Source organism: Letharia lupina, assembly GCF_014066315.1.
Source record: "Letharia lupina isolate WasteWater1 chromosome Unknown contig_10, whole genome shotgun sequence".
Classification (NCBI taxonomy): domain Eukaryota; kingdom Fungi; phylum Ascomycota; class Lecanoromycetes; order Lecanorales; family Parmeliaceae; genus Letharia; species Letharia lupina.
Genome location: NW_023502979.1, coordinates 263097 through 285668, shown reverse-complemented (window position 1 = coordinate 285668; position 22572 = coordinate 263097). Strand labels below are relative to the sequence as shown.

Sequence of the window (22572 nt, the reverse complement as noted above, 5' to 3'; positions counted from 1 at the left end):
AAGATCGTATTAAAATATTTATAGATAGTCTTAAGCCGCGTAGTAGATATAAAATCGAGGATATCGAGAATAAGAAAATAACGAATAATATAAGTACGTTATAAGCGAACGCGAATTATAGCATTAATATTAATAATAATATATTTATTTGTCGAGATCTTTTAAGTAAATTAATAGGCGTTATAAGTATATCTATTATACGTTATTTATATAAAAACTTATTATAATATAATTACCCCGAAGGCGAGCGTAATAATAATATTTAGTAATTATATTATTATTATTATTAAATATAATATTATATAAGCGAAGAGTATACTTAAAGACTTATCGAGTATAGCGATAATAGATATTTTTATTTAATATCGATAGAAGTTTAGCGCTGCGAAGAGCGAGTATAATAAATTATAGCTATTAACGCGTAAGAAATATATATATAATAATAAAGTCTTTAGAAAACTTATTATAATAGTTATAACGTCTATATAATATATTAGTTAAGTATATATTTATTATATATTTATTATAGAGAGCGTAGATTATTAAGAATAATAAAGAAGTATTAATAAAATAGAAAACTTTTTAGAGAAAAAGTAAATATCATTATAATCGCACTCTAATTATATATATTATATATCTAAATTATAATACTAGTAGATACTCTATATATCGTTATAACTATATTTAATTTATAAGAGTATATCTAATATTATCTATCGACGTTATATACTTTTATTATATATTTATAATATATTATATTTCCGCTATACTATTATAAGAAACTCTTTCCCTTCTTTTTTTATAAGATTTAAAGAATTTTAATAAGTCTTCTAGTAATAAGAAAATATTCTTTCTATACTTAGATTTAAGAATAAATCTTTAAAGAGAGAAGGTAATTATTAGAAAAGGGGCTTAAGGATTCTAAGTGAGAGAATCTTAGATTACTTAATTTATATACGTCTAATATACGCTTAATAAAGTCTTAGCGAAGTTTTAACGAAGTCTTAGCGGATAAGCTTAAGTAAGCGATCTTCCTCGAGTTTCCTTTACTTTCTTAAAAATTAGTTTTACTATTAGATCGATATATAAATATATCTATCTTTCTAATTCCACATTACTATATAACTCTAAGGCTCTTTAAGTCTAACATGAGGTGTTGGCATATGCTGAGTGTATCCCTTTCACCCCGGACGAGGTGCATATACTTAGCATCTACTCACCCCTGCCGAACTTTTTTTCACCCCTGCCGAGCTGTAAGCCGCGCCGGGGCGGGACATCTGATAGACCTCTTTAGAAGGTCGATATAAGATATGAGCGGAAAAGGAGGCCATTGATCCAGTTGACACAAATGTAGGTGACATTAGAATGTGACATTCACAAGAGGCAGCTAAAATAAGTCCTCTTTTTTTTGATAGGTTCATCTGAAGACGACGCGGTCGCAGGTAAGGCGCTGAAACAATGTCTTGCTAAACGACAGTCTCTCGAATCTCGATATCGGTATACACGCGACCGCCTTGAGCGTAAGTCGGCAGAATCCAGCATTACAACACGCTCAGCGGCCCCTTTCTTTCCGTTGAGGAGACTTAGAAGCCATGTCCAACATGATATCCGCCAACGGTCTTTATCTCGGGTGGTGCGAATGTTTACTCTTCCTCACCCCACTCATGTCTCCCGCCCCTGCTGCACTCATGTTTCAGGGAAGGGCGCTTCCCTCAGTGACCACCGCAGGGTGTCACTAAAGACTCATCCCCATTAGAAGCCGCTGTTCCAAATACCTCTATCTCCTGTGTCCCACCCGCAGAAAATCCAGATTGGGCATGTCCAATCCACGCCACAGATTGTGCAGCCGCTCTATCTAGGATGACGAACGAACTTTCTCACTATGGACGCCAGTCCTTTATGTTTTGGTCAAGAATGTTCAGGAATTACGCCCCACTCTACATTCCATGGATGTAATCCTATGGCAAGACAACGGGTAAGTGCACACATGCTTTGGACGCGAAGTTTGTCACAGACTTGGTGCAAAATCCGAAGGTATGTCACTCAGGCTCCACATGCACAAGTATTACATGCACAAGGACCAGACATTAGTGTAATAAATAGTCTCATCGATACCAAGTCTTTTGTTCTCCATTATTCACTCACGCTTCATTTCAATGTCTATCCATTCTTCTTAACTCATGCCGAGCCCAACCTGTGCAAGCACAAAAGCCGCATTTACTTCCGCGGATGAAAAGCCAAGCGCAAACCCTTCTCATCAAAGCTATAGGAACCCGTACCTAACGTTGGCTCTAGCAGCTTTTTCTGATGGTGAACCGCCCCGTTAATGCGTGCCCAAATCCGATACTCTTGGGTTTCATCGATCGTGTCAGGCCATGGCTCTCCCCACCACTCGAGGTCGAGCTCCAGGATCACTCTCTCAAATCCAGTAAGATTGTCCAAAGCGCGGACGACCTGAGAGGCATCCATTCCGCCGCAGAAGGGGTCACACACAACCGTCACAACACAATCCTTCCGCTGGATATTTGACCCGTCAAACATGCGTAAGATGGGGAGATTCTGGTCAACGCCGTCAATGAAAAATCCTCGCCCATTGACTCGGAGGTTGAGGTTTTTGACGTTTTTGACTAATGATTGGCTGAGTGGAGGGTTGATGACATCGTCTCCGAATCCGATGACCAAGCGATAGACTCCATGATGGAAGATGAGCTCGCTGGCTTCCTTGTGCGTCTGCTTGGAGGCTCGCACAATCGCTGTCTGGCCATCGACAATGGCGTAGCCATATATCAAGTCTCTCAGCTCTCGGGGGAGTTTTAAGAGATTGCCGAGACCTTCAGTGACTCGCACGGCTCCAGGCTCAAGCACGTACTTTTCCGTGGTGATTTGATCTTTCAATTTTCCGATTATCCAATCACGATCGAGAACGACAGGTTCTTCTGCCGTGGTCTGCAGGGTCTCAGCTTGATCCAGGACATTGTCGAGCAAGGTGTGAAGCTTTTCCTTAAAGAGTTTGAACTCGAGGATCGTTTGAGGGGAGATTGGGAATGCCATTGATGTAGACACTGGCTCGTTTCTCGAAAGTCTGAAATTGGTCTTGGTAGAGGAGCGTCTGGTGATGTGGGGGATGATGACTTGGAAGTGTATAAAAGATCTCCGCAAGCTGAGCTTATATAGTATCCGGGCAAGTAGGTGTGTCATGATATATAGGTGTGTCAAAACTTGAACAAAGAGGTTGAGAAAATGCGTGTTAACAGAGGGGCGCTACCTGACCGTAGATTGTGGTTCGGTACAAAGAGAAGCACATTGTGGGGGATCCTGGAGGTGGAAATATATATATAGCGTAGTGAGGAGGTTTCAAAAGGCAGTATGGGGTAATAGTGCAATTGATAGTGGCCGTTGGGCATGCGACGCTGAGGTTTCCTACCTGGGAAGACGGTACTCATGGCGGAAAAACAGACATCTTCATTAGGCAGCCACAAACACAAAGGAAAACAAACGGACAAAGAAAAAGGCATCACTCATTTCCTAGCGAATCTGCAAGACAGATGGAATGAAAAGGTTGACGGGCCGCAGACAATTACAGTGCAAGGTATCATAGGTGCCTCACTAAGTTCAATTTATCTTAAGTACCCCTACCACAAATTGAACAGGATCTTACTTAGAAGGGGATTAAAAGCGTTCTTGCGAGGTTGTCTCGTTTGCAGGGAAACACTGCTGGATTTGCGGTCAATGTCTATGGGTGTGTCCTCGCTAGCCCTGTGCAACATGCACTGTGTTGAATACTTTGGGGATCAATTGCTCGCATTCGAAACCTTCGTCTTTGGGTACGCCTGCAATTTATCAGATTCAGTGAGATTGGGACTAACACTGAAACTCCATATCGCTGCAAAACTAATGCCCTCTTTCGATCTCTTCGTCGTCACATCCACGTCTCTTCAGCCATCACCCCAGACCCCCTGGTCCTGTCTGAAGAGCCGGATGCTCAAGTCCCGCGATGCCTTCGCTTGCAGGACATCACCCTCGCACTCAGCACGGTAGTCGTTGAGCAAATGCGCGTTTGTTTGGGTTAGGACCCTCCCCTTGGCGAAGCATTCGTCAACCCTGGCTATCTCATTTCGGAGGTCGTCTGCCATGGTTTCGTATTCCGCGTCAATGTCGGCCTCCTTTTGACGGAAACATCGAAGGCAAAAGGCTGGAGCTGTGATTTTGATTTCATGAATTGTAATGAGATCGTGGCAGGGGGTGCCGTTGTAAGAATCGCATACCTGGACAACGTGAAATTTCTTAATGTGTTTGCACCCTTTGTGGACGTAGTCGATTCCTCGGCACATCTTGAATGGCGACTTGGAGGCTGGAACTGGATCTCGTTGGGGTTTCCGGTCGGTTTGGAGGATTCTAGACTGAGGGTGGATGCTGGCAAGTAGTAGTGATTTGGACTGGGGATGTGTAGGTTATTGACAGTTGGCTAATTAGATAGATGATATACGTGTTAGAACTGTAAGAAATATGGGTGTTATCGGACGATTTTGCTCAATGCAAGACTTTCTGTCTTTGTCAACAACACACTAAATTCTCTTTAGACATGCAAATGTCCCTGGAGTTCTCTTTCGTTTAGAACCACTCGTCATCATCGCAGACACAATCAGCGAATCAAAGCCTCGATCCACCACAAGCCTCTCGATATCCACACAGTGTCGCCTGAGCAGCAAGTCAACATGGGGTTGAACCCGGCACAAGGAATTATCACAACGGATCATCTCGAACAGTCTCCAGAGCTCACTAAACCCACTGTCATGGACATACAGAAGATGAACAAAAATGTTCCGTTGCTCTACGGGCTGCCAACGGAGCTCCGACCCATGATCTTCAGAGACTGCATCGCTTCTGGCTATCCTCACTTCATGAGAGCATCCCGGACACTCCAAATTGATGGGCAAACCTTGATCTGCAAAGAGGGAGTCTATAGTATGCGATTCGGAGCTGGGGACGACAACAATGGCCAGCGCCCGACTCATGAGGTTGCGAAGGCAATTCGAAATCTCGACATCACAATCGATCTGAGGAGGGTTATGGGTCTGGATCAGATTCTGAACCGCTCCGTGCCGTTCGCAGGTTCGCAGATTCTCCGTGGGCAATGCAAAGTCGTTCTCCGTGTAAAATGTACTATGGATGTCTTGGTCAAGCTTGAATTAATCCCACTCGTGTCAAGCTTCGGGAGTTTTGAGAAAGTAGCCTTGTGGATCGAGATTGATGCAATGAAGGACCACAGCCTTTATCCGTGTTGTTGTGATGCTGGGTGGATGCTCGTGTTGTTTGAGTCACGGTTGGGGAAGGCAGAATTAGTCAAGGTAAAGGATGGCTTTTGCATGATATTCTACCCGAGAGGGCACGCAGAGGCAGCCGCAAGGAGATTGGAAGGATAGCCATTACTCTGGGTATAGGGGCTGGAAACATCAGGTTTCTGTTTTCAGAAAGTGTCGATGTGACGACACATCCCAGTCCTTCCTTCATGAATTGGCTTTGATTATCATCCGTCTACCATCACATACTTTCAGCACCAGCATCAGATCATGCACAATATACAAAACTTCTGCATCAGACTCAACACGGAAGGCCACTCTTCGTCGAAAAGTCGAAGGGATATCCGAAGGCCTTTCCATGCCTTGATATGTTTACCAGTTCCCTTGTCCCACGTGGAATCTGCAACATCGTATTCGAAGGCATTCCTTACATTGGCTCAGTAATGCTTTGATGTATGGTTCATTCTCTAAGGAGGCTCACCGAATTCAATACCGTGGTCTGTCGAATCAAGGCGCTGCGGTTCTGGGGCACTCAATGAAATGTTTGTCCAAGTATCCCGTGAGGTTCAACGATAGGACTTTCGCTGTAGCGCAAGCGCATCTGGAGCCGCATCTAGGGAAAGGCGACATAGAATCGGTTAAGGATGGGCAACGTCTGAGATTCCATCCACGAAATGCGGAGGAGTGAATGCGACGGGGTTAGTGCTCGCAAACAGTGAGGCTATACAGAAATCACATATGCACAAGTAGATATATAGATATATAATTAGATATATCTAGATCGAAATAGCTAAGACTTTTTTAGATATTTAATAATTTAGAAAAGCTTCTCAGCGCTAGAAAAACTCTTATATCTAAGCGATATACCCTAGAGTAAAAATAAAGCTATATATAGATATAGATAGATAAAAGAATAATAATATAGCTCTAAAAGAGAATAATTTAAATAAAGAGTTTATTACTAATATAGTAGCTATATAAATAATACTCGCTATATCTATCTATCTCTTATATATCGTATATCGTATAATAATATTATATATTATATAATAATAAAACGACTAATTAAATAGTTATTAACGCTATAATCTTATAATAAACTTACTAATCTATAATTCTATTATTATAATTAATATTTATAAATAATAAGATTATATAGAAATTATATATATATAAATAGATATATAAATATATAATTAGATATATCTAGATCGAGATAGCTAAGACTTTTCTAGATATTTAATAATCTAGAAAAGCCTCTTAGCGCTAGAAAAACTTCTAAAATTTAAAATATCATTTAAAGAGGGCGAAGGTCTTGAAAATAACTTTTAATAATATTTATTATAATAAGTAATAGAGATTAATAGTATTAGCGCGAATAGATTAAAAGATATTAATATCGTAGTAATACTCTAAATATATAAATTAGATAAGTAATAATATATAGATAATAAGAATCTAACTTTTAACGATTTAATAATTAAATCTTATTATTACTAAGATTAGCGTTATATATTAATATTATAATCTTTTTATAAAAGAAATAACTTAAATAATAGCTCTTAATATTAAGTAATATTAGTATCTTATAAAAATTATTAATAATAAATTTTCTAGTAAAAAAAAAGCTTTTTAGCTAAAATAGCGATATATTAAATAAAACTTTTCATCTAAAGAGATAATATAAGACTTTAACTATATATATATTATCGTTTAATATAATTATTATAAGTATAATTTTATAACGAAATAGATTTATTTTAGATACTAAAAGTATAAGTTTTAGATAATTATCAAATAATCTTATCGAGCGATATATAAGAAACTATTTATTAAAGTTCTTTTATTAAAGATTTTATTTATTATAAATAAATTTATCTACGCGTAGAAATATCGCGAAGATAAGATAAAAGAAGATATATAAAGTTATTTCGATATAGATTAATTTATCGAAATAAGAAAGAATTTAAAATAATAGATTTTTAATAATTAAATATCTTTCTTTTATATTAGCTTCGCTATAAAGATATTAACTATTTATAATAATACGTTATAATTAAAAATAATAAAATATTAAGAGATTATCGAATCCTATATTTATATAAATTAATTTAAGATCGATGAGATATATTTTTATAGACTTCGATTTAACGCGATAAGTATTTAGATTAATAATTTAATTTATAAAAATATTTATAGTTATTAGAAAGAGAGATTAAATCTTTATAAGTGCGTAATAGATTATATAAAATCTTATTAAAGTTATATATATCTTTCTAATTTTAATAATAAGTCTCTATTAGAGAAGTTATATAATCTTTTAAAATAATATAATCTAATTATATTAATATTTTAATAGATCTTATCTTATTTTAGCGAAGATATAAGACCTCTTAACTATAAATATATATTAGTAATTTTTCGATATTAAAAATATAATAGATTATCGATTAGCTAATTAGTCTTTATAGATATTTAAATAAATATTATTATAATATTATAAATAATTATTAATATAATTATATTACGTAATAAAGCTATAATTAATTTATATATAAAGAATTTATATAATTTATTAATATATATATTATTATCGTAATAGAGAATTATATAAGATTCTCGTAATTAATATAATTATAGCTTTATCGCGTAATGAATAATCTTTATTTCTTTAAATTATATATCTTTAAAATAATAATATATAATTATTCTAATATTAAAAATCTCTTTAAATTAAATTAATTAAATATAATTAGAATAATTAAGAATATAATCTCTTATATCGAATTTTTTAAATATATTAATCTATATATATTATATAACTTAATTATTAATATAATATATTAAGATAACGCTATTCTAATATTTTAGAAAGATATTCTATTATAATAAGTCTATTCTTATATTATCTATAATTTATATAATTATTATAAACCTTTAAAGAATATTAAAAAAAAAATTTTAAGATTTTTTTTTTTAAAATTACGATTTTAATAGCGAAAGAGAGAAAGCTAATTATTAACTCGAGCTTTTAATATAAGATAATTTTTTTTAAAAGATTTTTAATTATAATTCTTATCTTAATTAGCTTATTCGAGAAAAGTCTTATCTATATATAAATACTATTAAATTTAATTTCTAGAAAGTTAACTATATAGTCTATAATATTCTTTATATAATTAATTCGAAGATCTAATTTATTATATAATTAATCGAATTATTAAATATTAGTATATATAAAAGAATAAGATAGGGCTGAGCTTGAAAACCTTGAATTTGTATGTGCAGTCAATTATAAATTTAGGATTACTACGCTCTTTAATTAGATCGGCTAAGTCATCGCGGGTAAATAAATTAGCGTCCGCAACCATTAAACGTCCGCAACCATCAAAAAAATAGATATCCGTTGTTAACATATAGAATAACTTTTTTGTTTTCTATTAAAATTTTAAGATTTGTTTTTTAAATTATAGAACGAAATGTGGGCTTTCAGATAAAAAAAGAATTTTTAAATTTAGTCTTATAACTATTAAAGCGCAAGGAATTCAAATATCGCTCACCAAAGTTCGCTCACCAAAGATCGCTCCTCGATAGCCCTAATTAAAAAAATGATTATGAATTTAATTCATAGGCCTTTACTCGTATATAATTATATTATTATTTAATAAAAGAATTATAAAAAAATCGTTTAAATAGTAAAGTATTATTTTTTATAAAAGAATCGCGATTAAGATTTAAATAAAGGCCTTTATAAATAAATCGAATAGAAATAATAATATACGTAGTTTAAATAATAGATATTATTCTTTTTAATAGCTTTTATTATAATTAAAACTAAGTAATTATTAATTCGATATAATAACGAGTATATATTTAAAAACGTTTTTAAGATCTCTTTTAACGAATTAAACTCTTAAGTCTTTTTATAATAATACTACTACTATATTATCGTATATAATATATTCTAATATATCTTACTTTATCTAAATATTATTATTAATTAAATAATTATATAAGAATAAGAGATTATAAATTTATCTTTAACTTCTATTATATTTTAATATTAATTTAAGTAGTAAATAGACGTAGTAAGACTCGTTTTAAGAATTAATCTCGATTAGACGATATTATTAAAACTATTTTTAAAGATTTATTAATAATATTTAAAGTACTTAACGTATTAATAAATAATTTTAATTATAATAAATTAAAATATAGTCTTAAAAATTTATCTTAGCGTCTTTTCAAAGAATAATTAAAATAATCTTAATAAATATTAGATTTAAATAATCGTTTAATTATTTAAATTAATTATTAATTATTAACGATTTTTAATAGAGTAAATTCGAATTTAATAGATTATATAGCGTATATAAGAATTTCTTAAATATATACTATAGTAATTATAATATCTACGAGTACTTTAAAAGTTATTTTATTCTAATAATATAATTATTTAATAATAATTAATTAGAGCTACTTATAACTAGATTTTAAATCTTAAGATATTTATTTAATAAATAATTTTATTAATAAATTATATAGATATATAAGTAGATATAGCGCTTACGAATATAGATATCTCTATTAAAATCTCTATAAATTTTATTTTCTTTAATTTTAATAGACTTATTAAGACTAGACGTATTAATATTTAACTTATTATTATTTATATAAATTCTTTTAGATATAAAAAGATCTTTATAACTCTAATTATTCGCTTTCTAGATTTTAAAGTTATTTTAATTATTCTAGATATATATAGTAATAAAGATAAGGTAATAAATAAGAATAAAGTCGAATTTATAAATATTAGATAGCTATAGTAAATAAATAATATATATATAAAAAATCTTATTTAAGTCTTTTTTTACGCTTATATATATAAAGTAATTAATAATTATCGAATATATATAAAAATAGTATATTATATAATTATAGCTATTAACGTTTTTATTCTTTTTAATTAAGATAGTATATATATAAGCTAATCTAGCGAAGTTTTTAATTTTAAAGATTTTAAAAAAGATTTACTTAAAGTACTTAATATTTATACTTTAGAATCTTTTAATAATATTAAAAAAGAGTTTCTTATCTTTAAAGTAATAAAAGAAAATTTCTCTTCTTTTCTCTTAATTTAATTTAAAATTAAATAAATTTAAATTTAATATATTTAAGTAATAATAATAATATCTATAATTATAATAATAACGATAATAGTAATATAATTTATAAACTTAATTCTTATAATAATAGCGATAATTTTATTTCTCTTAAATCTTAGATAGCTAAGCTATTAATTTTTAAAAATCTACTTTAATAATAGATAAGAGTATTTTCTTAATCTTATTTAAGCTAATAATTCTTAATAGCGTTTTATATATAAAGATCTTTTTATAAGAGGGAGATATTTTAATCTTAATAGTCTTTTTAATTTTAAAGATCTTATTAATCGCGTTAAAGGTTTTTTTAATAATCTTAAAGGCGAGTATAACTTATTTAATCGCTTTTTTAAATTTAATAGTAATAGCGAGAGTTATTATAAAGTATATAAGAGTATAAAGTATAATTATAATAGTTAAATAAAGATTAATATATATAGATTTAATTATAAAAAGAAGAATAATAATATAGCTCTAAAAGAGAATAATTTAAATAAAGAGTTTACTACTAATACAGTGGCTATATAAATAGTACTCGCTATATTTACCTATCTCCCGCATATTGTATATCGCATAATGATATCGCATATCGCATAATGATGAAACGGCTGATCAAATAGCCATCAACGCTATAGCCTTATAATGGACCCACTAACCCACAGTCCCACTGTTGCGATTAGTGTGAATCGTGATAGAGAGGGCTTTGACCATTGATCGAGGTCAAATTGTAGACCTCTGGCTTCTAAAACATATCTATCTGAGTGTGAGAAGAGTGTGTAGGTCGCTTTAGTGACATAGCTTTCACATTAGTAGACGGTGAGGCAAGGAAGATGACAGAATTGACACCAAGAGTACCATTCCAATGATTTACTCGTCCACTGTTGTAGAACCGATGCCTCCTTCATTGAAGACTGGCGACTGTGATCAAATATAGACATTGATGCAAGCATCACTAGGCTGGCGAATCATTAATCATTGATGACAGTGTAGCTTCTGATCAAGATTGAGTTGAAAGGGACAGTGACTGATTATTATTATTATTTGTAGATAGCCCCACTATTTATTCCGTATGGTCTCCCCATAGTACCTCTGTGTTGTTTGGGATTTCACATTGATTCATTGAGCGCCGGAGATTAACTGTCAGTCGTGAGCCACAGAACTGATTGGAATCTAGAATCGACTCAATTTACTTCGCATCTGCAGTCCGCTTTCTAGTCGTTGTACTGTTTTTGAGCATGTTTCGATAGTGCAGAGCTTTTTCGTTGATTGGATTTAGGAGATACAACCCTCTATCAGACAGTCGACTAGCCAGCGATAAGTGCTCAGTTATGGCGTTGTGTGGACTAGCACCAAGGGACTACCTATAAAATCAGATCAACCAGCTCGATCTTTCTTCCTTCCACCTACCTCCGCTACCTACGTCCCATACAGCACAAACGTAGCGGAAACCCTCGAGTCAGTCAATTTCAAATCACTCGAACTAAATCCTACTTTCACAGGTTTAACCCACCGCCAGCATGAACCCCATCAAGTTTCCCGGATCTAAGACGATTGATTCCTTCAAGAGAGAGCTAAACCTTTTAATCACCAACATTATTGCGAAGTTCAAAGACTCACACAAGATTGGAGATTTGGTAGTGGTCAGTCGTGAGGACTTTCTCCATTACCTAGGACAGCAAATGATAACAGAAACCTACTTGCCGGAGCCGGATACCATCGACTTCGCTGCCGGGCTCGGCCCAATGTTTCTCAAATTGCCCCGGGAGATACGCGATATAACCTTTGGGCGACTGCTTGCTTCCGGCCACACGGAGTTTCTGAGAGCCTCCAAGATCTTGAGCAAGGAAGGAGCGAGCCTGATATCCAAGCATGGCATTTATCGCACCAACATTGCGTTTAACAGCAAAGCCAACTGCCCCAAGCTCTCCCAGCCAGTGGTGGATACGGTCCAGAACCTGCACCTTCGTGTGAATATGAGGGATTATCCATTCTTTGGTCTCGGCACATTCCCGTAGAAGAGAAATTTGGAGATGTTCGGCAACCGATACCTCTGTCGCAAGTCTTGCAGCGTATCTTTGGAGACTCGCTATTCCACTGAGTCTATGATTCCGCTCGACGTGCTTAACTTCTCGGAAACGTTTGGGGAATTTGAGGACGTGACGTTGAGTATCGAAACCGACTGGTTCGGCGGAAGCCCTTTCCCAGATCGCCTGTTCGAATGGCAGATGCGTTTGATGGATACAGCTAGACATGAGAGCTTCGACGACGCCCGTGAGTGTTTAGAGCCGGTCTTGGGCACTGCGAGCAGGATGAGGGTGTTCAGATGGTCTTCCATCCACACTATTCGGGTCAGGGCAAGGTGAGGGTATCTCGGGTGAAAAGAGATGCATGTGGGAAGAGTGGAAGGAGGAAGAGAGTTGGGTGCCATGAATTGTAAGAAGTTGCCTTGGATGCACACCCGAACTCAGACCTAGGGTTCTTGTCAGTCAGAGTGCCTTAGCAAACCAAGTTCATTCACTGCATCGAGCCCATAGTTGCTTGATACCAAGGCGTCATTTTCGCAATAATTCAGCAGCGCCAGTGGCGGCGATGGAGTTCCCGTCAAACGTCAAGGGAGTTGCCTAAGTATACTGTTGCAGCCGCTAGTGAAAGCACCGGACGAAACCCTCGTCTTACCGAGTGCCTTGCTAGACACGGTAGTAGTCAGATTCGTTCGATGGCCAGATAGCCTCCAACAATGGCAGAATCTTTAGTCTCACGCATCGTAATGTTCTCATCGTATCTCAGTACCTGATTTCTGCAAAGTGTGGGTGCGTTGAGGACATGGAAACGTGTGAAAAGCCAATCGATTACTATGCTAGTAAGTATATCGCTGAGCAATCACAGTGAACCAGAGAATCTACCTGGATCCATATCAGCATTTTGAAATCGGACTCGACCTTCATTTATGGTCCAATCCGCCTCATCGGTTGTGGACAATCAAATCTCTTATCGCTCAGCCGGCTCAAGCTCAAGACCGTCCTCAAGCGTCGTACACATTCGGCCAGAGTCGAAGACGATGCTCATCGACACTCTTGTTGGACTCAGCGGGTCCAAGCGTCACTGCGAAAAACTCGGATATCCTCTCATAATGCCCCAGAGAGATGCTATGCGGTAGACCGTTCTCATACTTCACCGATTCACGTCTAAGCCCCGTCAGTAGGTGAGGATCGTGGTCCTGGTGCTCGAGCTTCAGCGTCAAGATCTTGAATCCGATCAAATCTTCCATCACCTGGTAGATTCTGTTCTCATTCAATCGGAGTGGGAGATCCCCGGAAACGGGAAGTTTGATGACGATTTGGCACGACTTTCGGGTAATTCTGTCGCCACTGACCAATTCATGAGCTTCATGTTTATGAAAAACCCTTGAGAATGGACCATGTTGAGGCGCAGGTCGAGGTGTTGGATGTAGTCTGGAGGGGTCAGGGTGAAAAGGCCACACAACGTGACACTACCCGTGAGAGCGAGGGTCACTCGACTTAGCATAGTGGGACATGGTTCGTTGATTCGAAGGATCGCGACTTCGGAGAGAAGCGGAAATGCCTCCTGATTGACGAGCTTAGAAATTCTCAAGATGTCGAGATCTCCAGCTTCGATGAGATGTTCGTAGATCATCAAACGGAGTTCAACGAGCATTTCAAGGAGGGGAAATGTTTTCTGCAGTAAAATTCAGCGGATTCTGGGTTTTTTTGCTGAGGGACGATCATTGTTAGATCTGGAGCAATCCCGTTGCCAAACACGCTATGTACTGGGGAAGCATATCGGGGTGTTGTTGTCCAGTTCTTGCCCAGTGCTTCGATTATCTTTTTCGATGATCGATGTAAGCCGTTGAAGAGAAGAGGTAGATGTAAGAGGGCAGAGAGGAGACAAGAAGTTGAGAAAATAGCATAGGTGACGATAATCATTGGTCATGATCTAGGTAATACAAAAGAAGGTAGTTCAAAAGAGCCACCTGTTTGTGCAAAGACCATGCATCGTCCAAAGCGCTTGGATGGTGATGACGACAATGATATTCATTGTCAACAAGCATACTTAGTGTTCGCAAACAGTGAGGCCATACAGAAATCACGCATGCACAAGTAGATCTGTAGATATATGATTGGGCATATCCAACACTGGGGCAGCTGAGACCTTTTTGGACATTTGAACATGTAAATAGCCCCGAAAAAGGCCCCCCAGCGCTAGAAAAACTCCCATGTCTGAGCGACATGACCTGGAGTGAAAACGAAGCTATATACAGGTGTGGGTGGGAGGGAGAACAATGATATGGCTCTGAAAGAGAACAATTCGAATGAAGAGCCCACTACTGGTGCAGTGGCCATACAAATAGTACTCGCCATGTCCACCTGTCTCCCTACTATCGCATATCGCATATCGCATACATATCGCATAATGATGGAACGGCTGATCAAACAGCCACCACCGCTATGGCCTCATAATGGACCCACTAACCCACAGTCCCACTGTTGCGAACTTTCTATCTAGTTGAGCGCGAAATGTTTGTCATCAAGGATATACAGATTGAATGTGACACAAAGAGATAGTAATCGTATGGGAACACGCTACACTTTATATGGGCCACCCCAACGCTAAGGCCACCCCAACACGAAATTTTTCAATAATTCAATCCATCCTTCCCCCACCTATCTACCACAATCATAATTATATCTAACTCATATATCGTTATTTAGAAATATATTTAGAAGGCTTTAGCTACTATTACTCTCGGAATAAAGTCTAAAATCCTTCGATTAGCTACTAAATTTAACGTATCCTACGATCAACTCCTAAATCGTTATAATAAAATTCCTCTTAAAGACAGTTACTCTTATATACTTATAGACTATAAAAAATAGACTCTTTATTAATATATATAACGGCTTAATAGATTAAGAATATCTTATCATCATTCGATATTTAAAAGAATTATAAATTCTATCCTTACTAGTATCTATTCTTCGCGAGCGCCTTAGTCTATCTAAATATATAAATAACTATTAATTTATATAATTCTTAAAGCGTAATTTCTAATATAAGATATATAAATAAAAGTCTCTAATATCTTAATAAAAGAATATATATAAGTTAGAGATTATCTAAAACTAGTTTAAGCGTTTTTAAAGTATTTATTAAGAGTTTAAAGTATAAGTAAAGAATATCTATAACTTTAATGAGATTGAGTTTTAAATTAAAGTAAATAAGAGTTAATAGATTATTATAGAAGAAAGAGAACTTTTACTATATTAAGTAAATGTGAATAATAAAGAATATATTATCTTAATTAAGAGTATCGATAATTTAGATTATACGCTTTCCTCGATACTAATTTTAACTAAAAAATAATATCTTAATAATTAGTTTTAAGAGAGTCTTAATCTCGATACTTTATAGATTATTAGTAATATTAAATATATAAACGATAATTTATATAAGATCTAAATTAAGTATTTCGATTATTTTATAAAGAGAAAGCGTGTGAGGATATAAAGACTACTACTATTTAATAATTATAATAATTATCTTACGAGAGAGATACTTAAATATATAGAGAATAATAATATTATTTTATTCTATTTACTTCTATACTCTATATATCTATATTAATTATTAAATATAGATATCTTTTAATTATTTAAATATTAATATACTAAGATAATTGATATTATAATATATTAAGCTAGCGATAATTATTTAAAGATTAATTTCTTAGTTAATTTTTAAGTAATTTATAATCTAACTTTTATTAAGTTTATTATTATATCTATATAGCGAGAAATAAACTTAATTCCCTATAATCCCACTATTATTTTGAATTATTTAACTAGATTTCAGCGAAGAGACTCTCTAATAAGAAATAAGACTTTAGAATAAGAGATATTCGATCTTGAGAATTAGTCGATATTATATACTTATTATTAAATTATATAATATAAAAAGGAACTACGAGATATATATCTATAGAATTAATTGCTTAATAGATATATTCGTAGAATAAAAGCGAAGATACTTTCAGGTCTTCTCGCTAAGCGAGAATTAGATATTATTTAATAGGCTATAATAGTCTAAGTAGCTCGAAAAATAGAATTTAATATTATAATATAGAAGAGAGATATTATTTACTCTTATTAAGCCCGAAATAAAATTACTATATATAAGAAAATAAAGATTATAAAGACTTTAAAGGCTTTAAAGTAGATAAATATTAAAGAGTCTCGAGTATATAATGTACTTAGAAATAAGAAGATTAAGTGATTTAAGGTTACTATAACGAGGGCTAGATAGTTAATTAAGATTAGAAGAATTAGAGAGACTAAAATAGATAATAATAGTTTATAGTATATACATATATAGGTGGGTAAATAAAATAATTGAAAAAATCCATATTAGGGCGACCTTAGCGTTAGGGTGGCCCATACAAAGTATAGCGTGTTCCCATACGAGTAAAAGCCATCAAATTTAATTTACCAATCGAGACTGCAAGGAATTGCTCAGGAAAGGAAGAACGGTCAGAGAAGGAGGAACAAGCGCCAGTTGGATTAGTACCTGAACTTTATCGAGGATATTTGGATAACACAGCCACTAACATGAAATCAGCGGTTCCAATTATCGGGTATGAATGGATGCAATGAGAGCTTCTTTCAAACATACTCATGATGTCCTGTTCTTATCCGATTCAAGCAAGGTAGCTGATTGCTCCCATAAGTTTGTCGTGGAGAGAGCTAGTGATATGCAGAGAGAGCTAGACGATGGCCAGCTCAAGTGTGGCCTTAAGGATTTTGATGAGAAGTTCAACACTGGCGGTGCCAGGTCCCGAACTGGGATTCTCTGTAAGGCCCGAAAGGGGAGCCCCTGGGACGTTTTTACATCTTCATGATTCAGATTTTCGTGGTGTCGTTGCAGGAATGCTGAGGTCCTAGCGTTACAACTTCGGTCATGGCTCTTGCGATTGATAATTAGTCAACTTAGCGCCTGTTTCTCCGTCCGGCGATGAGACGGTCAGCACGGAGTATGAAACATAACACATTTTGCCAAGGCAAAATGACACTAGACTGCGCTCTCTTTGTTACACATCCAGCTCATCGCTCTTACCCACATCTCTCACCTCTACACACTCAACCAAACTCCCAAAATCCCTTGATTAAACCTCGAGCAGCCTGCAACGAAATTTGGAGGATATCTTGCCGGCCATGGCATCGGCAACCCTGCAGACAAGTCTTCCCGCCTACCAGTCGGAGAGCCACCAGCGACCCAACTTACTCACCATTCCCCGTGAGCTACGAGACCTGATCATCGCACCACTTCTTCAATCTGGAGACCTTAGCATACTGCGTGTTTGTCCCGCCATCACCGAAGAAGCTTTGCAACGCATCACCCACGAAGCGACGTTTCGAGTCTACTTCAGCATCAAAGGTCACGAGGACACCGTTCTAGGAAGAGCCACCATACCAGCAGGCATACAGAACGTCGACGTTCGCTTCGAACTCCCTCCTGCCGGGTACGCCATTGGTGAGGAAAAGTTTCAGACCTCCTCGATTCGGCATCTTGGCTATCGCGACGATGGCACCATGCACCGCTGCAACGTCGTCATCGAGTATAATGGAGGCGAATCGCTCGACCATATCTATCAGGCGACTAAACTGAGGGAAATACGACCTAGGGGTTCCCAACTACTACTCATGCTCTCGTATGCATTGTGCGGTTATAAACACTTTGACACTTTGGTAATCAAGGTAGTGCGAAGTCTCCGGGATGAATACTGGACTTCTAGTCTCGAACGCCGATTGCACATTGATACGACGGATGCGAAAGTCTTGGAAGATTGTATGGGGCATGCACTGGGCCCTACCAAGCTCAGCGCCAACGGTGCAAATTTCTCTGTCGAATTCCATCCACGCGAGTACTGGAGTGGCCGAAAAGTCGATCTACTTGGCACGGAGATACCCACCACCACCACTGCCAATCGATGCCGGCCGTGGTACCCTGCGTTGACAGATAGATGGTGAACACAGTACGGGCCATTGAAAACCTCGCTGGCGAGAAAAATTAATCGCTCATGACTTCTCCCAACAACAAAGATTCTTGCGCAATTTGCCACAGTCGGACTGGGGGCTACTGGGTCACAGCACTCAGGCCCTTGCCAGGATCCCTGCAAGAAGTAGGAGACAGGTGTCCATATAGCCACATGTCTTGCATCTGTTAATGGCTCGATCTGGTGTCTTTCAGAGCCATTGCATGCTTCGTATCTCACCCACCCGTGCCTGTACATAGCTAGCTACCGCTTTACCCCAGTTCTATGCCATAGGCACGGGAATCTTCTTGCGATGGGGTACGAGAAATGTGCCTGTTCAAGGGTTTATTTGGGCCTATTCAGGCTTGTTATTCCCGGCGTGAGGATGGCCAACCACTTGTTTATATCCCATGTGGCCTCTATTTGGACATGTGACGTGTAGTTTTGATACTGGGACGACTAATTGCACAAAGACGCCTGCTGCCTTCCTGCGCCGGCTCTTTTCCTCGCTTTGAAGTTTCCAATGAGCCTGGTCAATGAGCCGCTCGACACGAAGACATCGTCTTTGTGTCTAATGAGCTCAGCACAAATGCCTGTGAAAGTTACCTACTATACTAGTACTCCTCTTTCGTCGAATCTCATTCCTTCCTAATTCCTCTTTCTTATACCTTTAGCTTTCGCCCATCTTTGACGTCCGCTTCTAACATTCCCAAGTGCAGAATGCAACCGTCTTCATCGATAAGTCAGCCCCAAAGCTCTTCACAAAGTCAGTCACAGACCAGGGCTTTGTCCTACATAGGCAACCCCGACTTCGACAATATGGAGATCAGCGGAGCCAGCGACTTCAGCGATGATAGCGATGTCGGTTCCAGTGCCTTCAACTTCAGCAACCTTGACCCCTGCGACAGTGGCCACAGCCTCTTTACAGTTCCTGGCCAAGGTACTGGGAATCAGGAGACGATAAGAGGAACATCATTGGAAGTCTCAAGTCCGTCGAATTTTCCTCTGCTCGGGCTACCTTCCGAGCTGCGTCTGCTGATCTACGAAGCCTTGATCGCGGCCGGAGACCTCAACATTATGAGGACAAACAAGCTCGTACACAAAGAAGCGGAGAACGTGTTGAAGAAGAACGCTGTGCTGCGGATGAACTTTGGCTACGCCAATCGAACATCTTCGGCCTCGTTCCCGCTGACAGGGAACCTCAACTTCACAGGTGCTCTCAAAATTCACGCTACCCCAACTATCCAGCATGTTGAACTTCGTTTTAATTTGGCCGCCGTCCAAGGATATCTCCGTTACTTTGACGTCTACACAAACCTCATCAAGTCCTTCGGTGGCAGAGATGTTGCGCGCCAAACGTGCACCATCTATCTTGATATCGAAGTCTACGACAGTGTTCCAGACGAAGGGACCTTTGCACGAGAGACCGCGTGGCAAGCTATCACAGACCTCACCGGGTTCAAGACATTGGTTGTGAAGATTAGGCGTCAGAGGGACTATAGATTTGAGGAACAATGCCTGCGTCGGCTGGGATACTTGCTACCCCAAACTGGGGACAGCTACCCTCACAAGTGGCTTTTGGATGATTACCAGACTCTTTGTGAGAGCTTGAAGATCACGCTCGGACCAGCGATTCAGGACAAGAGCCTCAAAGGCCATCATTTAAAGTTCCATCCAAGCGACTTCAAGCCCGAGGAGAATGGTCCAACAGATAGTGCAATCCAAGAGCGCTATTGATGATGCGTGGGAGATGGGACAATGGAATAGCAGGAACGGTTTCTCTGGGCGTTAAGGCTTTTGTTGAGGACATTCTAGCTACTAGTAGTTCACAGCTCCTCCTAATTACGGGTTACTCGCCAGATATCTTTGAGTACGAGACTTAGAGCAAGGACACTGGAGGCGGACTAGAACCCTAATGAACATACAAATTTTACAGACATGATGCTTTTCCTGGGTTACAGGTCGGTACGCTCTCTTTTCCCGTTCTCATACACCGCGCGATTGTACGCTTCCTTCTATATGTTTCACGGAGTAAAATGATACGTGGTAAGCGCTGCCAGTTGTGTGGAACTTTTCTGAATGCAACTTTCAACACACCAATCACTGTGGACACATAGACGAGCTCCTTGTGAAGTCCACATTGAGATCTGTTGACACCTTGCTTACCATGACACAGCCACCCCTTGTACGTGTATAAGTAGCCCATACTGATTGCTTTTCCTTCGACCGTTCCAAATCTACCCTCAGAAGTATTTCACTGGGAAGACAGTAAACAATACAAAACAACATGTCTTCCACCAACAACAGCTCGCCAACGCCCATCATGCACACCGAGAAGGCATTGGTGGAGAACACTATCCTATTCCAGCCATCAAAGCGAGATATCTTCCCCTGGCTCCACCTACCCCGCGAGCTCCGCGATACAATCTACCGCCATGCCATCACGGCCGGCAACCTTGCCATCCTCAGAACCAGCAAGCTGGTCACCGAAGAAGCATCCCAGCTCCTATCAAAGCATGCCGTCCTCCGACTCAACCTCGCCCCGTTCGACCCCACAGGCTGGGTGCACGGCGGGAACCGGGCGCGTTTCGCTCCGGCCGTAGGTTCCGTCCAGCGCGTGGAGTTCCGCCTCGATGCCAACTCGGGCGCCTTCCCGTTCAACCTCGATCTCATCTCAGGCTTCGCTGGCGACGGGGCCACCCGAGAGTCCTGCGTCGTCACGGTCGATTACGGCAAAGAGGCGTCCCCTCCCTATAACATGGATCGCGATAGACTCTACCTCCTGCTCGCACGCCTCACTGGTTTCAAGAGCTTGGTTTTCAAGCTGGTGGTTGGGAGATACCAGGCCAGCGAGTTCGAGGGGCTTCTTACCGAAGAGCAATTCCGAGACGTCTTCCCCTATGAGTCGAGGCTGGTGTCGCACCATAGGAAGGGCTATCAGAAGGTGCAGAGGTTTTTGGAATGCAGCTTGGGACCAGCAACGTTCGATGACAGCGTGGAGGGTCATCATCTTGAGTTCCATCCTCTTGAGCCCATTTCCCGAGGATTGGGATCGGGTGTATGAGGACTTTGATTGAGGGTGATGCTGAGGGATATGTCGTTCACGTGTTGGAATGATGCTGGGCGGAAGAGAAGCTTTTTGACAGATTGGAGTGGGGTCGCGATGACATGAGAAGATTTACATTTTGATTGCTGACGGGGATCTCATTTGCTGCTGTATACTATATCCCAGACACTATTTATTCAACAAATGCCTGTTCACTGACTGATGTGCGCCCGCACTCAATGCATAAATTGACCCTTGACCATCTTGCACAAATCCCTCCAGGAAGCAATCTTAGTCCTAGCGACTTCAAATTCAGCGTTGATGACTGAACGCATTAACGCACTCTTGAGTCCAACATTTATTGATCTGGTTCTACATAGCATAGAACGCCATTCAATTCGTGGAAAAAATAACGGGGTTGGTCACGAGAAAAATCAAAACGCTCAGCAGCTTCAAAACCGTGATGATAGATACGGCCTACAGCTGGAATCAGGAATACAGTACTTCGGACCCAGCATTCACGTCAGGTTCGATGAGGGATGAGATTGGAGACGGGAATAGGAGCGAGCTCGTTTTAAAAGGGAAAAGGTCGCCCTTGTATGGTCTCCTGTCCGCTGGATGATGGATGTAGTTACACTGTTTTGCCGTTGTGTGATAACGGAATGGGAAATAGGACAGACTGGGCTTGGCATCTAGTGGGATTGTGGCGGATCTAGAGACTTTGATGGAACGGGCGCGGTGTCTCGATCATTATGTGGCTTCTGAGCTGTTGGGGAGTTTGTGGGCAGAGGGGTGGTTTTGGTTTGATGGTGGGGTGTTTTGTGTAATCCTGCTGGTCATGGGATGATTGGCGTGTCGAGTGATAAATGCTTGTTTGGAAATACGCGGATGAGAGTGACGGGGTGCAGTCGAGAGCTATCAATTTGTTTTGGAAATTGGATTGCCGTGGCGGAGAGGGACGGTTGATCTCGCCGCGTAGGAATGAGTGTGTCAAGAGGTCAGACAGGCGGAATTACA

The 22572-nt window shown here is 38.2% G+C and overlaps 7 protein-coding genes across 7 annotated transcripts; 4 read left to right on the top strand and 3 right to left on the bottom strand.

Moving 5' to 3' along the window:
* Positions 1-2217: 2217 nt before the first annotated feature.
* On the bottom strand, positions 2218-3051 carry HO133_000096 (uncharacterized protein; the record flags this gene model as incomplete). Its single annotated transcript, XM_037291036.1, has 1 exon — positions 2218-3051. The coding sequence occupies one exon, from the start codon at positions 3049-3051 to the stop codon at positions 2218-2220; it is 834 nt and encodes a 277-aa protein (XP_037152471.1).
* An 884-nt stretch (positions 3052-3935) lies between these two features.
* Positions 3936-4584, bottom strand: HO133_000095 (uncharacterized protein; the record flags this gene model as incomplete). Its single annotated transcript, XM_037291035.1, has 2 exons — positions 3936-4436; positions 4567-4584. The coding sequence occupies 2 exons, from the start codon at positions 4582-4584 to the stop codon at positions 3936-3938; spliced, it is 519 nt and encodes a 172-aa protein (XP_037152470.1).
* A 131-nt stretch (positions 4585-4715) lies between these two features.
* HO133_000094 (uncharacterized protein) lies at positions 4716-5423 on the top strand (the record flags this gene model as incomplete). The annotated part of the gene is made up of 1 exon (XM_037291034.1): positions 4716-5423. The coding sequence occupies one exon, from the start codon at positions 4716-4718 to the stop codon at positions 5421-5423; it is 708 nt and encodes a 235-aa protein (XP_037152469.1).
* A 6556-nt stretch (positions 5424-11979) lies between these two features.
* On the top strand, positions 11980-12825 carry HO133_000093 (uncharacterized protein; the record flags this gene model as incomplete). Its single annotated transcript, XM_037291033.1, has 2 exons — positions 11980-12473; positions 12531-12825. The coding sequence occupies 2 exons, from the start codon at positions 11980-11982 to the stop codon at positions 12823-12825; spliced, it is 789 nt and encodes a 262-aa protein (XP_037152468.1).
* Positions 12826-13484: 659 nt separating this feature from the next.
* Positions 13485-14137, bottom strand: HO133_000092 (uncharacterized protein; the record flags this gene model as incomplete). Its single annotated transcript, XM_037291032.1, has 2 exons — positions 13485-13743; positions 13797-14137. The coding sequence occupies 2 exons, from the start codon at positions 14135-14137 to the stop codon at positions 13485-13487; spliced, it is 600 nt and encodes a 199-aa protein (XP_037152467.1).
* A 3551-nt stretch (positions 14138-17688) lies between these two features.
* Positions 17689-20246, top strand: HO133_000091 (uncharacterized protein; the record flags this gene model as incomplete). Its single annotated transcript, XM_037291031.1, is given in 3 exon segments — positions 17689-18476; positions 19257-19275; positions 19287-20246. The coding sequence occupies 3 exon segments, from the start codon at positions 17689-17691 to the stop codon at positions 20244-20246; spliced, it is 1767 nt and encodes a 588-aa protein (XP_037152466.1).
* A 550-nt stretch (positions 20247-20796) lies between these two features.
* On the top strand, positions 20797-22098 carry HO133_000090 (uncharacterized protein; the record flags this gene model as incomplete). Its single annotated transcript, XM_037291030.1, has 2 exons — positions 20797-21565; positions 21941-22098. The coding sequence occupies 2 exons, from the start codon at positions 20797-20799 to the stop codon at positions 22096-22098; spliced, it is 927 nt and encodes a 308-aa protein (XP_037152465.1).
* Positions 22099-22572: the final 474 nt, after the last annotated feature.